General features: G+C 42.0%; 1 protein-coding gene across 5 annotated transcripts in view; it reads left to right on the forward strand.

Moving 5' to 3' along the window:
• The window catches only part of LOC110499954 (anoctamin-4), a 48,038-nt gene that overhangs the window by 3,705 nt on the left and 29,009 nt on the right, over positions 1–15,324 (forward strand). For 4 of the 5 annotated variants that reach the window (XR_016490162.1, XM_090213717.1, XM_090213718.1 and 1 more), the window contains one exon: positions 7,595–7,831. Coding sequence is in view for 3 of the 5 variants with exons in the window: in XM_090213717.1 (XP_090069843.1) it covers positions 7,595–7,831 (237 nt within the window). In the remaining 2 variants the exon portion in view is untranslated. Of the gene's footprint in view, positions 1–7,594; positions 7,832–10,215; positions 10,674–15,324 lie in introns of those variants that run through there. The other variant, XM_090213720.1, reaches the window with a different exon arrangement.

Here is a 15,324-nt window from a genome sequence, read left to right on the forward strand (position 1 = left end):
TGGCTACATGGAACTCTATTCCACATCAGGTACAGCGCATTCGGAAAGTATTCAGACCCCTTGACTTTTTCCACATTTTTGTTAAATTACAGCCTTATTCTGAAATTGATTAAATAGTTTTTCCCCCTATCAATTTACACAAAATACCCCATAATGACAAAGCAAAAAACACTTTCCTTTTTGGGGGACATTTTTATTTATTTTTTAAAACATGTTTTTTTAATGGTATCACATTTACATAAGTATTCAGACCCTTTACTCAGTACTTTGTTGAAGCACGCTTGTCAGCGATAACATCATTGAGTCTTGGGTATGACGCTACAAGCTTGGCACAACTGTATTTGGGGAGTTTCTCCCATTCTTCTCTGCAGATCCTCTCAAGCTCTGTCAGGTTGGATGAGGAGCATCGCTGCACAGCTATTTTCAGGTTTCTCCAGAGATGTTAGATCGGGTTCAAATCTGGGCTGTGGCTGGGCCACTCAAGGACATTCAGAGACTTGTCCCGTAGCCACTCCTGCATTGTCTTGGCTGTGTGCTTAGGGTCGTTGTCCTGTTGGAAGGTGAACCTTCACCCCAGAGGTCCTGAGCGCTCTGGAGCAGGTTTTCTTCAAGGATTTCTCTGTACTTTGCTCCGTTCATCTTTCCCTCGATCCTGACTAGTGCCCCAGTTCATGCCGCTGAAAAACATTCCCACAGCATGATGCTGCTACCACCATGCTTCACCGATCGGGATGGTGCCAGATTTCCTCCAGACGTGTCGCTTGGCAGTCAGGCCAAAGAGTTCAATCTTGGTTTCATCAGACCAGAGAATCTTGTTTTTCATGGTCTGAGAGTCCTTTAGGTGTGTTTTGCCAAACTCCAAGCGAGCTGTCATGTGCCTATTACTGAGGAGTGGCTTCCGTCTGGCCACTCTACCATAAGGGCCTGATTGATGGAGTGCTGTAGAGATGGTTGTCCTTCTCTGGAAGGTTCTCCCATCTCCACAGAGGAACTCTGAAGCTCTGTCAGAGTGACCATCGGGTTCTTGGTCACCTACCAGACCAAGGCCCTTCTTCCCTGATTGCTCAGTTTGGCTGGCGGCCAGCTCTAGGAAGAGTCTTGGTGGTTCCAAACTTCTTCCATTTAAGAATGATGGAGGACACTGTGTTCTGTTTTGCTAGCACAGACTGGAATATGTTCCGTGATTCTTTCAATGACATTGAGGAGTACACCACATGAGTGCATCGAGGTCGTCGTCTCCACAGTGACTGTACGTACATACCCCAATCAGAAACCATGGATTACAGTTAACAAACGCACTGAGCTAAAGGGTAGAGCTTCCGCTTTCAAGGAGTGGGACTCTAACCCAGAAGCTCATAAGAAATCCGGCTATGCCCTCAGATGAACCATCAAATGGGCAAAGCGTCAATACAGGACTAAGATCGAATTGTACTACACCGGCTCGGACGCTCGTTGGATGTAGCAGGACCTGCAAACTATTACAGACTAGAAAGCGAAGCACAGCCGAGAGCTTGCCAATGACACGAGCCTACCAGATGAGCTAAATAACTTCTATGCTTGCTTCAAGGCAAGTAACACTGAAATATGCATGAGAGCATCAGCTGTTCCGGACGACTGTGTGATCACACTTTCCGCAGCCAATGTGAGTAAGACCTTTAAACAGGTTTACATTCACAAGGCTGCAGGGCCAGACGGATTACCAGGACGTATACTCCGAGCAATGCGCTGACCAACTGGCAAGTGTCTTCACTGACATTTTAAACCTCTCCCTGTCGGAGTCTGTAATACCAACATGTTTCAAGCGGACCACCATAGACCCTGTGCCCAAAAACACTAAGGTAACCTGCCTAAATGACTACCGACCCGTAGCATTCATGTCTGTAGCCATGAAATGCGTTGAAAGGCTGGTCAATGCTCACATCAACGCCTTTATCCCAGAAACCCTCCACTCCAATTTGCATACCGCACCAACAGATTCATAGAAGATGCAATCTCTGTTGAACTCCACACTGCCCTTTCACACCTGGACAAAAGGAACACCTATGTGAGAATGCTGTTCATTGACTACAGTTCAGCATTCAACACCATAGTGCCCTCAAAGCTCATCACTAATATAAGGACCCTGGGACTAAACACCGCCATCTGCAACTGGATCCTGGACTTCCTGACGGGCCGCCCCCAGGTGGTGAGGGTAGGTAACAACACATCCGCCATGCTGATCAACACAGGGACCCCTCAGGGGTGCATGCTCAGTCCCCTCCTGTACTCCCTGTTCACTCATGACTGCATGGCCAGGCACAACTCCAACACCATAATTAAGTTTGCTGATGACAGAACAGTGGTAGGCCTGATCACCAACAACGGTGAGACAGCCTATAGGGAGGAGGTCAGAGACCTGACCGTGTGGTGCAAGGACAACAACCTCTCCCTCAACGAGATCAAGACAAAGGAGATGATTGTGGACTACAGGAAAAGGAGGACCGAGCACGCCCCCATTCTCATCGACGGGGCTGTAGTGGAGCAGGTTGACAGATTCAAGTTCCTTGGCGTCCACATCACCAATAAACTAACATGGTCCAAGCACACCAAGACAGTGGTGAAGAGGGCATGACAAAACCTATTCCCCCTCAGGAGACTGAAAAGATTTGGCATGGGTCCTCAGATCCTCAAAAGGTTATACAGCTGCACCATCGAGAGTATCCTGACAGGTTGCATCACTGCCTGGTATGGCAACTGCTCGGCCTCCGACTGCAAGGCGCTACAGAGGGTAGTGCGTATGGCCCAGTACATCACCGGGGCCAAGCTTATTGCCATCCAGGACTTCTATACCAGGCGGTGTCAGAGGAAGGCCCTACAAATCGTCAAAGACTCCAGCCACCCTAGTCATAAACTGTTCTCTCTGCTACCGCACGGCAAGGGGTACCCGAGTGCCTAGTCGATGTTCAAGAGGCTCCTAAATAGCTTCTACTCCCAAGCCATAAGATTCCTGAACAACTAATCACATGGTTACCCAGACTATTTGCATTGCCCCCCCACTGGAATGCTGCTGCTACTCTCTTATCTATGCGTAGTCACTTTAATAACTCTACGTACGTACATGTACCTCGACACCGGTGCACATTGACTCTGTACCGGTACCCCTTGAATATAGCCCAGATATTGTTATTTACTGCTGCTCTTTCATCATTTGTTATTGTTATTTCTTACTTTTTGGGATATTTTCTTAAAACTGCATTGTTGTTTAAGGGTTTGTAAGTAAGCATTAAGGTAAGGTTGTATTCGGCGCATGTGACAAATACAATTTTATTTATTTGATTGGATTTTCTTGGACCTTCAATGTTTTGGTACCCTTCCTCAGATCTGTGCCTTGACACAATCCTGTCTGGGAGCTCTACGGACAATGATAACTTGCCATAACTATAGTTTTTGTTTTGTTTTGGCAAGTCGGTTAAGCTTCTGATAGGCTAATTGACATTATTTCAGTCAATTGGAGGTGTACCTGTGGATGTATTTCAAGGCCTACCTTCAAACTCAGTGCCTCTCTGCTTGACATCATGGGAAAATCTAAATAAATCAGCCAGGACCTCAGAAAATAATTGTAGACCTCCACAAGTCTAGTTCATCCTTGGGAGTAATTTCCAAATGCCTGAAGGTACCACGTTCATCTGTACAAACAATAGTATGCAAGTATAAACACCATGGCACCACGCAGCCGTCATACCGCTCAGGAAGGAGACGCCTGTCTCCTAGAGATTATTGTACTTTGGTGCGAAAAGTGCAAAACAATCCCAGAACAACAGCAAAGCACCTTGTGAAGATGCTGGAGGAAACGGGTACAAACGTATCTATATCCACAGTAAAACGAGTCCTATATCGACATGACCTGAAAGGCAGCTCAGCAAGGAAGAAGCCACTGCTCCAAAACCTCCATAAAAAAGCCAGACTACGGTTTGCAACTGCACATGGGGACAAAGATCGTACATTTTGGAGAAATGTCCTCTGGTCTGATGAAACAAAAATAGACCTGTTTGGCCATAACGGACCATTGTTATATTTGGGGGAAAAGGGGGGACGCTTGCAAGCCGAAGAACACCATCCCAACCGTGAAGCACAGGGGTGGCAGCGTCATGTTGTTTGGGTGCTTTGCTGCAGGAGGGACTGATGCGCTTCACAAAATAGATGGCATCATGAGGATAGGAAAGTATGTGGATATATTGAAGCAACATCTCAAGACATCAGTCAGGAAGTTAAAGCTTGGTCGAAAATGGGTCTTCCAAATGGACAATGACCCCAAGCATACTTCCAAAGTTGTGGCAAAATGGCTTAAGGACAAAGTCAAGGTATTGGAGTGGCCATCAAAAAGCCTGACCTCAATCCAATGGAACATATGTGGGCAGAACTGAAAAAGCGTGTGCGAGCAAGGAGGCCTACAAACCTGACTCAGTTCCACCAGCTCTGTCAGAAGGAATGGGCCAAAATTCAACCAACTTATTGTGGGAAGCTTGTGGAAGGCTACCCCAAATGTTTGACCCAAGTTAAACAATTTAAAGGCAATTCTACCAAATACTAATTGAGGGAATGTAAACATTTCACCCACTGGGAATGTAATGAAAGAAATAAAAGCAGAAATAAATACTTATCTCTACAATTATTCTGACATTTCACATTCTTAAAATAAAGTGGTGACCCTAACTGACCTAAGACAGGGAATTTTTACTAGGATTAAATGTCAGGAATTGTGAAAAACTGAGTTTAAATGTATTTGGCTAAGGTGTATGTCAACTTCTGACTTCAACTGTATATAGACAGGTGTGTGCCTTTTCAAATTATGTCCAATCAATTGAATTGACCACAGGTGGACTCCAAGTTGTAGGAACATCTCAAGGATGATCAATGGAAACATGATGCACCTGAGCTTAATTTTGAGTCTCATAGCAAAGGGTCTGAGAATGTATTTATTTATTTATTTTAGTAATATGTATATATTTTAATTGTTTGTACTTTTTACCCCTTTTCCTCCCCAATTTCGTGATATCCAATTGATAGTTACAGTTTTGTCCCATCGCTGCATCTCCCGTACGGATTCGGGAGAGGCGAAGGTCAAGAGCCATGCGTCCTCCGAAACATGACCCTGCCAAGCCGCACTGCTTCTTGACACACTGCTCGCTTAACCTGGAAGCCAGCCGCACCAATGTGTCAGAGGAAACACTGTACAGCTGGCGACCAAAGTCAGCGCGCATGCGCCTGGCCGCCACGAGGAGTCGCTAGAGTGCGATGGGACAAGGACATCCTAGCCGGCCAACCCGGACGGCGCTGAACCAATTGTGCACCTCCTCATGGGACTCCTGGTCGCGGCCAGCTGCGACACAGCCCGTAATCAAATCACTTCCAGCACTGCGATACAATGTCCTAGACCGCTGTGCCACTCGGGAGACCCCTGTTTTTATTTTTAATACATTTGCTAAAATGTCAACCAGTTTTCACTTTGTCATTATGGGCTACAATGTGTAGATTGATGAGGAAAACATTTAATTGAATCAATTTTAGAATAAGGCTGTAACGTAACAAAGTGTATAAATAGGGAAGGGGTCTGAATACTTTCTGAATGCACTGTAACTGATGATTTAAAAAACAGATAATAATACACCTTATGGAACAGCAGGGACTGTGAAGAGACACACACACACGCCTACACATGATAATACACCCACTCTACACACAAGTACACATGGATTTTGTATTATAGATATGTGGTAGTAGAGTAGTTGCCTGAGGGAACATACTTAATGTGTTGTGAAAAGTGTTATGAAATGTAATGTCATGTATATGTTGCCTTAATGCAACACATTTTTTAACTTTTAGATTTGTGTATTGTTGTGAATTGTTAGATACTACTGCACTGTTGGAGCTAGGAACACGAGCATTTCGCTACATCCGCAATAACATCTGCTAAATATGTGTATGTGACCAATACAATTTGATTTGATTTAATGTTGCTGGACCCCAGAAAGAGTAGCTGCTGCCTAATGGGGATCCTTAATAAATACAACATAATACAAATCTAGCCCAATTCTAGGCACCTGCATAGTAGTGTACCTTGGTCCCTCTAAGAGGCAGGAAGTGCTGGCGGTGGTGATCTGGGCCTGACGTTCCTCAGAGAGCTAGGCAGGGCATTTATTTTTATGATGACTGCGACAGAGATGTTGCTTAGAACACACTGTATCATTCAAACAGCTCATTGCATGGATGGTTTTAGAGGGCACCCTGAAGCACACACAGGTGTGGATTACCTTGTATGCTATAGCATTTCAAGTAGCATACAGTTGCAATGGAGGTTGAGATTTCCCAGGGATAAAGATTTATGTTAATCAATAAAGAGTAGTAATAAAGTTGCCACCCGAAGAGGCGATACATTTTTTTCCTACATTCTTAACTCCATTTTACCGCTTGCTTCAGTGTAATATATAGCCTAATAAAAAATGCAATAAATTATGTATTACTGTCTACTGATGCTTTACACAACATTAATAAGAAGGGTACTTCAGCTCTTCAGTATGGGCCATTCTACTCTCAATGTTTGTCTATGGAGATTGTCAGCAACGGTTGTGGCTGAAATAGCCAAATCCACTCATTTGAAGTGTATCTTATGGGGTTGGGGTTGTGTTTCCAGAAAAGCTAAAGAAGGCTCTCTTTGCTCTTTGGTGTGATGCCCGTTGAGCGTGGACGGAGATATTTGCGTTCATGCAATGTCTTTAGGATTGTTGGGTATGTTGGCAACCTTCATGTGGTATGCTTCAAAAGGAAAGTCAAATGCATAAAGTAAACTCTGTTAAATCAATTCAAGTTAAATGTACACTCTGCAGCATGCTATCAATGTTACCATATTTTTCTTATTTAATTCTACAGATTTTACAGAATTGACAGACTTCCACAAAGGTGCTTGCAGTTGGAAATGTTTCACAACATACCTTTTTAATAAAGATTGAGTTGTCAACTGTCAAAACATACTTTTTGTCATAAGTAGCCTCCTCATACTTAGTTATGATACTTCCCAAGATGTATGTGGAAGTAGACCACTGACAAAGGAGAAACGAAGATGGACTCATCAAACAAGGGAAAGGACAGTCATGGAGTTGGCAACATCAACCACTAGAGAGCAGCATTGTTATGGACATAGCACCCACGTTTTTCCTTTTGAACTGGGAGAGCGAAATATGTCAGCATTTTGCTTAATTGGTTCAACTAGGGAAGCGGAACCCTGAATTTCTGAGATATGGGAAATGTAATCGTAAGTGGAGACTCAATCCTCCAGAGAGCAACAACCTTAGTTTCATTATGAAACAGGAAATTATTTGAATAATATCACTAATTTCCCTTTTCAAGCAATGGGATTTTTCTGCAATGTCTGACTTTCTGGGATCTATTCAATAACAAGGATTTTCAAAGAACCATGACATTGCTGTAAGAGAAATAGACTAAGTATGCAAGTTGCAAGGACAAGTGTTGACATTCACATGCTTTCCAGGGTTATGTGTTATAGGAAGGGAGTCTATGTTTTGAGAAACTCTTTCTGAGATATTAATATTCCCTACAGGGTTTGATCTCGGGGGCCAAGTGGCCATTGGCATCTCTCATTGGAAGAGTCCATTCCCTCCCAGAGGTCACCCCCTGTGTGACAGTCCTGATGGGGTTCGCTCCGAGGCCTCTGCTGCCACAGCCCCGCATCTCCCTGAGTACCAAGAGCCAGTGTCCTGTCCTGCCTCCCTGTCAATCAACCCTATATCATCCCACTGCAGCGCCAGCCAGGAGACCATCAGCGACAGCAGCACAAGTAAGGTTTCACCTTTCAACCCTGACTTCATTCTAATCTCAGCTCTGTGGTTTGGTCACTAAAAATCCGGCCTAGGAACGGCTTTATCCTGCCTAAGCTCAGAACCTTTGGCGTTCGGGGTAAATTGGTTCTGAGTTGCACAGAAGAGAGTATCCTGGAATCACATTATAGTGTGAACACACCTGGATCGTTCCATATCATTTCACCAAGTCATGACACCCAATATCTCAGATTGTTCTGAAATTATTTCTGTAGTTAGAAACAGATAAGATGTCCTGCAGCATTATTTTGGTGAAATATAATTTGTTGAAATATAATTTGATCTCTGAGAAATTAAGCTAATTGATTGCATCCACATTGCCGATTTTTAATTTAAACGATTCATATAATACTCAATAAATAAATTACCGTGGGGCGTTGGTGGTCTGTGAGTGGCTTTTGACAATTTCTCTGGATTCCTCATGTCTAACTCATTGTTAGAAAAAAGTTTGGTCCAAATTGGATGTTAGGCACTATATTTATTGAATATTATATGAACCCTATACATTTAAAATGGCAAATTTGGGTGCAATAAATTAGCTTAATATCTCAACAAAATAATGTAGCAGGAATGATAATCTTATGTTTCTAACAACAGAAAGAATTTCCGAACAATCTGAGATGGTGGGTATAAAAATTCAGTGCTTGAAACAAATATGGTTGTTACATAAGCATACACACAGTCTATTTCTGGTTAGTACCCGTGGGGGAAAAAGTACCCAGTTGTGATACTTAAGTAAAAGTACAGATACCTTTTAACAGGAAGTTACTCAAGTAAAAGTTAGTCACCCAGTAAAATACTACTTGAGTAAAAGTCAAAGTATTTGGTTCTAAATATACATGTACTTAAGTATCAAAAGTAAATGTAATTGCTAAAATATGCTCAAGTATCAAAAGTAAAAGTATACATCTCTTCAAATTCCTTATATTAAGCAAACTAGATGGCACCCTTTTATTGTTTTAAACATGTACAGATAGCCAGTGGCACACTCCAACACTCAGACATGATTTACAAATGATGCATTTTGTGTTTATTGAGTCTGCCAGATAAGAGGCAGTAGGGAGGACCACGTGTTCTCTTGATAAGTGCGTGAATTTGACCATTTTCCTGTCCTGCTAAACATTCAAAATGTAACAAGTATTTTTGGGTGTCAGGGAAAATGTATGGAATAAAAAGTAAATGTATTTTATTTAGGAAAGTGAAGTAAAAGTTGACAACAAAAAAAATAGAATACAGATACCCCCCCAAAAAAGTCTTAATAACTCCTTTGGAGATCGGTGTCCCTTCCACGGGACGGTTGAGGCTAATGCGAATAGCATGAGGTTGTAAGTAACAAGAACATTTCCCAGGAAATAGACATATCTGATATTAGCAGAAAGCTTAAATTATTGTTAGTCTAACTGCACTGTCCAATTTACAGTAGCTATTACAGTGAAAGAATACCATGCTATTGTTTGAGAGTGCACAATTTTGAACATGAAAAGTTATTAATAAACAAATTATTAAATGGTTCATTGGATCAGTCTAAACCGTTGCACATACACTGCTGCCATCTAGTGGCCAAAATCTAAATAGCACCTGGGCTGGAATAATACATTATGACCTTTCTCTTGCATTTCAAAGATGGTACAAAAAAATACAAAATAACATGTATTTTTTCTTCTTTGTATTATCTTTTACCAGATGTATTGTGATATTCTCCTACATTCCTTTAAAAATGTCACAAACTTCAAAGTGTTTCCTTTCAAAGGGTTCCAAGAATATGCATATCCTTGCTTCAGGGCCTGAGCTACAGGCAGTTAGATTTGGGTATGTCATTTTAGGCAAAAATTGAAAAAAAGGGGCAGATCCCAGAACTTTAAAGTATTTTTAATTAAGTACTTTACACCACTGGTTAGCAGACTGTGTTCCAGTTGGATCCTGCCTGAAAGCAAATTGTTAAAATAGTGTTACTAACATGGTAAAGCGTACAACAGACTTGAAAACACACTTTTGGAAAGCAGCCAGGTATTATATATGTAGGGTTTGTTTAATTTGCAGTAGCGTGACACTCACTCTGAGTGTTGCATGCAAGTAGGGTAACTAATGGTAGAATTTTTTAAGGGATTCCTCCTTTTAAAATATACACACTCTATACAACAATTGTGTGTGTGCATCAATGTGTTTATGTGCATGTGTCTGAGGTGCTGGCTTTAAAAAACACATTGACACCCAGAGAAGCAGCAACTGTCATTCCTTTGGTCAACAACCACACTGATAGAGCCAGCCCTGCTCCGATTGGCTACCCTCAAAGCTCCTGTCCCACGGATTGGCTGACGGGGATAACTGATTAAGAATACTGATTGTCTTGCAGCTCTCTTGCACTCCCCCTCACTCTCTCCCTCTCTCTGCATAGACATTCTGCTTGTATTTTTCCCTGAGAGAAGATCTAAGCTGGTCTGCATCTGTTTCTTCCTGAGCTTTGCCTCGTGCCGGCTGGACAGAGGTTTATATAATCTGAGGGATGTTTTGGGGATGAGCAGAGTGGTGTGTGTGTGTGTGTTTGTGTGTGAGGGAGCTCAGAAGCTAGAGCAGAGCGCTGCGGTGCTCGGGAGTGGAGGTAAACATGGGGAATGCAGCTAATTGCCTCTGCAGAAGGTCCTTTTCCTTTTCCCCCTGCGGGGTCTTTAGTACGGGAGCCAAGTTTAGCTAGTTGTAGCTACTGTAGCGCTTGCGGAACCTCCGCTGGGTCGGCCCCCGGGCTGTCGTCCTCTCCTGTTGCCCTCTGAGGGGTTGAAGCTCTCTCCCTCTCTACCCTGCATGGTGAGTGCTGCAGGCAACTTGTTTTAGACCCACAGCAGTGTTGTTGTTTTTTCCCTCTGTAGTGGTTTTGCTGCAGTGATCTCTCTCTCTCTCTGTCGCTCTCGCTCACCCACCCCCCCCTCTCTGTTTCGATCTATTTCTTTCTCTGTCCCTCACTCATATGCTATGACCCAAATGTACTCTTCTTTTACTGTCTATCATCTCTGTTCTCTTTTCACACTATTGTGTTCCTGAACCGTACAGGCATTTGACCTTCACACACGCATACACACACACACTCACTCCTTCTTTCTCCCATCTCTCCTTGGCTCCCATTCCCCCCTTCTCTCTCTCCCGTATCGCCCTCCCTCCCACACGGTTTCACTCCGGGGGTTGTAAATGAGCTGTGTGTCCAAAGTGTAGCACTCCTCCATTATGCATGGTTCAGGGAAGGAGAAGTGGGTCAGGGATCAGTGGAGACGCCGTGTGTCCAAGCTCTGTTTCCCATCTGACAGGTGTGAAACGGCCATTGTGTTGCCCCGGGGCCTGATGGAGCCTGGAGGTCTGTTGTCCCCTGACTGTGCTGGTGTAGTGGTACAGAACCCTCCTCTGTCTTCCTGGTCCCCATGGCAACCACCCCCCCCCCCCCCCCTTTTCTATTTTCCGCTCACTTACCCAACCAGCTAGCCTACTGTGAGCTGTCATGCTAAGGCAAGGTTATGTCATATGAACTGAGGAGGCGCTAGCGATTTCATTGGGGAATCATTTTTTGCAAGAAAGATTTCTCTACTGACAATCCATCAGTGGTTGTGATTCAGGGTTACAAATCAACTAGCAATACTGTTATACTGTAGCATTTTTCATTTAATTCTAAAGTCATTTTCGCAGCATAACTAGCAGTTCATGCACTTCGTTGCAAAACATCTTAATATTCAACAAAAGTTTTATTGTACCCAAGAATGTAAGCCTGGAATCCTTGGTCTTGTTTCCTTGATGCTTGGAGAAGTCCGCTAAATAGTTATTTGAAAACCAACCGAAACTAGCTTCGACTATTTATTTGAACCCTACTTCTGATTTTTAAGTATTCTCATGTAGCCTAGATTGTTGGTTAATCGGTGTGTCTGACTGGGTATCATGCAACATTTGCTGTTGTCTGTCCTGTTCAACAGTTTTAGATTGTTTGTAGATTCCATGATGGATATATTTTGTAGGTGGTCTAGTTTTTGACGAGTTCACCATTTCCAGACATTCAGATCCAAAAATGGGCGTCCATCCCAAAATATCTCGGTGCTCTGTCTGTTTTCCTCTGCTGCCAAGGCTGAGGTGACCTCACCAGTAGCTTATGTTACAAATGAGTGGCGATTCCATATGAAACCAGGACAAAGAAATACCATGATTTTTTGGGATTTTCACTATTTTATTCATATCATTTTTCTTTGGGGGAGGTATTGTTGACATATTTGACATTTGTATCTAAAAGTATAATTGAGGAAAAAAAGTTGGCATATTTATAACATTTTGTCCTGGTTTCATATGGAATTACTCAAATGCAGGTGTGACAGAGAGTCTTATAATGATACAGATTAAATGAGTGCCGACTGTTTAAGCCATAGAATTACATACAGAATCACATGAATTATAGGACCACTATGAGCTCAGCTCACTAAATTTGTGTGCTCATAAATGAAATGTGAAATAAATATTCTGAATCAATACTAGCCAATCTCTTTTTCATCATGTAAGAGGTAACATTTATGGGAATGAGGGAAAAACAATTTGACTCTTGACAGAATTATTATTTTGTAGGAAACACTACTTTTGTGAATAGTTAGATATTACTGCACAGTTGGAGCTAGGAACACAAGCATTTCGCTACACCCACAATAACATCTGCCAACTATGTGTAATTGACCCCAAAAAATGTATTTGCTGTGAATTGTGAGCCAGGCTAAATAATGTTAGCTAAACAGTGGCGATTTTAGCATGTAAATCTTGGTGGGGCAAACAAAATAAAATGTGGGATGCATGCCAGCAAAGCCACAACACAACACTAAACAATACATTTATTGCACTATAACAGTGACCACAAACTGGTAGGGCCTACATGTATTTTGTATTTAACCTTTATTTAACTAGGCAAGTCAGTTAAGAACAAATTCTTATTTACAATGATGGCCTAGGAACAGTAGGTTAACTGCCTTGTTCAGGAGCAGAATGACAGATTTTTACCTTGTCAGCTCGGCAATTCTAACTAGCAACCTTTCAGTTACTGGCCCAACGCTCTAACCACAAGGCTACCTGCCGCCCCAATAAAGCTGTCATACATAAAGCTGTCCCAACACCTTACCACTGCTACACTTGGCTTTCAGCGGAGCCTTGTCTGGCAGTGAAGAAAGTTAATTCAGCCTCATTTACTGCCTTTAAAAAAAACATAGCTGATATGGCTGACTTGCTTAAAAAAATGTGGTTTCTACTGACAATTGAGATGTACAAACTATGGCATAAGAGGACGACAAGCGGATAAGAGGCAATCCATCATTTCGATTAATGAGCGAGCAACGACGGACGTAGTCAATGACTATTTGTTCAGCACTTTTGAAATGTACAGCGACAGAATTCCGAACATGGGCCGTTCTTAGTGTACTCCCTGTACAACAAGTCAGAACCGTAGGAAAAATAAAGGGGGCACATAAACAGACAATGAAAGCTCTTACAATATTCAATTATTATATTTCTCTAAAACAGGTTATAGGCTACATGTGCACCACCTAGTTAGAACAGTAGATAACATTAACCTGTTGCGTCGACCAAACCCGGATCCGGGATTCTATTTACAGACCTAAGCTCATTACCATAACGCAACGTTAACTATTCATGAAAATCGCAAATGAAATGAAATAAAGATGCCATCTCTCAAGCTTAGCCTTTTGTAAACAACACTGTCATCTCAGATTTTCAAAATATGCTTCTCAACCATAGGAAAACAATAATTTGTGTAAAAGTGGCTAGCTAGCATAGCATTTAGCGTTAGCATTAGCGTTAGCATCCAGCACGCAAGATTTCAACAAAAACATAAAAGCCTTCAAATAAAATCATTTACCTTTGAAGAACTTCGGATGTTTTCAATGAGGAGACTCTCAGTTAGATAGCAGATGCTCAGTTTTTCCCAAAAATATTATTTGTGTATTAGAAATAGCTCCGTTTTGTACATCACATTTGGCTACCAAAAAAAAAAACGAAAATTCAGTCCTCAAAACGCGAACTTTTTTCCAAATTAACTCCATAATATCGACTGAAAACATGGCAAACGTTGTTTAGAATCAATCCTCAAGGTGTTTTTCACATATCTCTTCAATGATATATCGTTCGTGGAAGCATGGTTTCTCCCCTCAATCAAATGGAAAAGTACAAGCAGCTGGCGTTTGCGCACCGAATTCCACGCAGGACACCAGGCGGACACTTGGAAAATGTAGTCTCTTATGGTCAGTCTTACAATGATATGCCTACAAATACGTCACAATGCTGCAAACACCTTGGGGAAACGACAGAAAGTGTAGGCTCATTCCTTGCGCAATCACAGCCATATAAGGAGACAATGGAAAACAGAGCTTCAGAGATTCTGCTCATTTCCTGCTTGACGCATCATCTTGGTTTCGCCTGTAGAATGAGTTCTGGGGCACTTACAGACAATATCTTTGCAGATTCTGAAACTTCAGAGTGTTTTCTTTCAAAAACTGTCAAGAATATGCATAGTCGAGCATCTTTTCGTGACAAAATATTGCGCTTAAAACGGGAACGTTTTTTATCCAAAAATGAAATAGCGCCCCTAGAGATCCAACAGGTTAATTAAGAGGTGAAAATAGACAAAATTATTAGGGTAGGCACACTGAATGCTGTTTGGGTCTTTGCGTGTCAAAAATATACATGTCATATAACACTATTTGATGCATTAAATAAGCTTTTAATTTGACAAGTCAACTTACACAATTCTATTATAGAATGTTGTGTGTGCTGAATTTGCACGTGCAAGCCAAGCGCCACCACTACTATTAGTAGCACTGTACAAAACAAATTTGCAAATAGCCACACACCTGCCACAAACGATGTGTTTACAATACCACGTTGGTGAAAATTAAACAAAATATTAAGATGAGGCACATGGGCTACTAACAGCTTACTACACAACATACACTTAGTATTACTTTTTTAGCTACAGTATACATATCTCCCTTGCATATTACATTATTTATGCTGCAGCATACAATACATTTTTGGACTCACCTTGTGAAGGTGGAGCGGCGGTCCTTTGTGGGCAAATTTTGTCATCAAAGTCTTGCATTCTCTGGATTTATGGTGGGTACACTGGGGGGAAAACAGGGGTTGCTTTGCAATGTTGCAGTCAGACACTGATTTCTTACAAACCACTCATTGATGAATTTGTGATTTCCAACTTGTTGTGTAATCTTTATATCCAATGGCCGATGAGCACCGATACATTTTATCTATAATTTCTATTCATTATTTCTCTTCATATATGACAGGGATTAAAAATGATTTGCCAGTAGATTTACTTCATTCATGGTGAAGACTTGCTAGCTAAGACTTTGAAAGTAAGATGCTGACATGATCAGTCCAATCAAAGCTACTGTACATATAACGTGATTTGACGTCA

Source organism: Oncorhynchus mykiss, chromosome 21 (genome assembly GCF_057628025.1).
Source record: "Oncorhynchus mykiss isolate SJ-2025 chromosome 21, ASM5762802v1, whole genome shotgun sequence".
Taxonomy (NCBI): domain Eukaryota; kingdom Metazoa; phylum Chordata; class Actinopteri; order Salmoniformes; family Salmonidae; genus Oncorhynchus; species Oncorhynchus mykiss.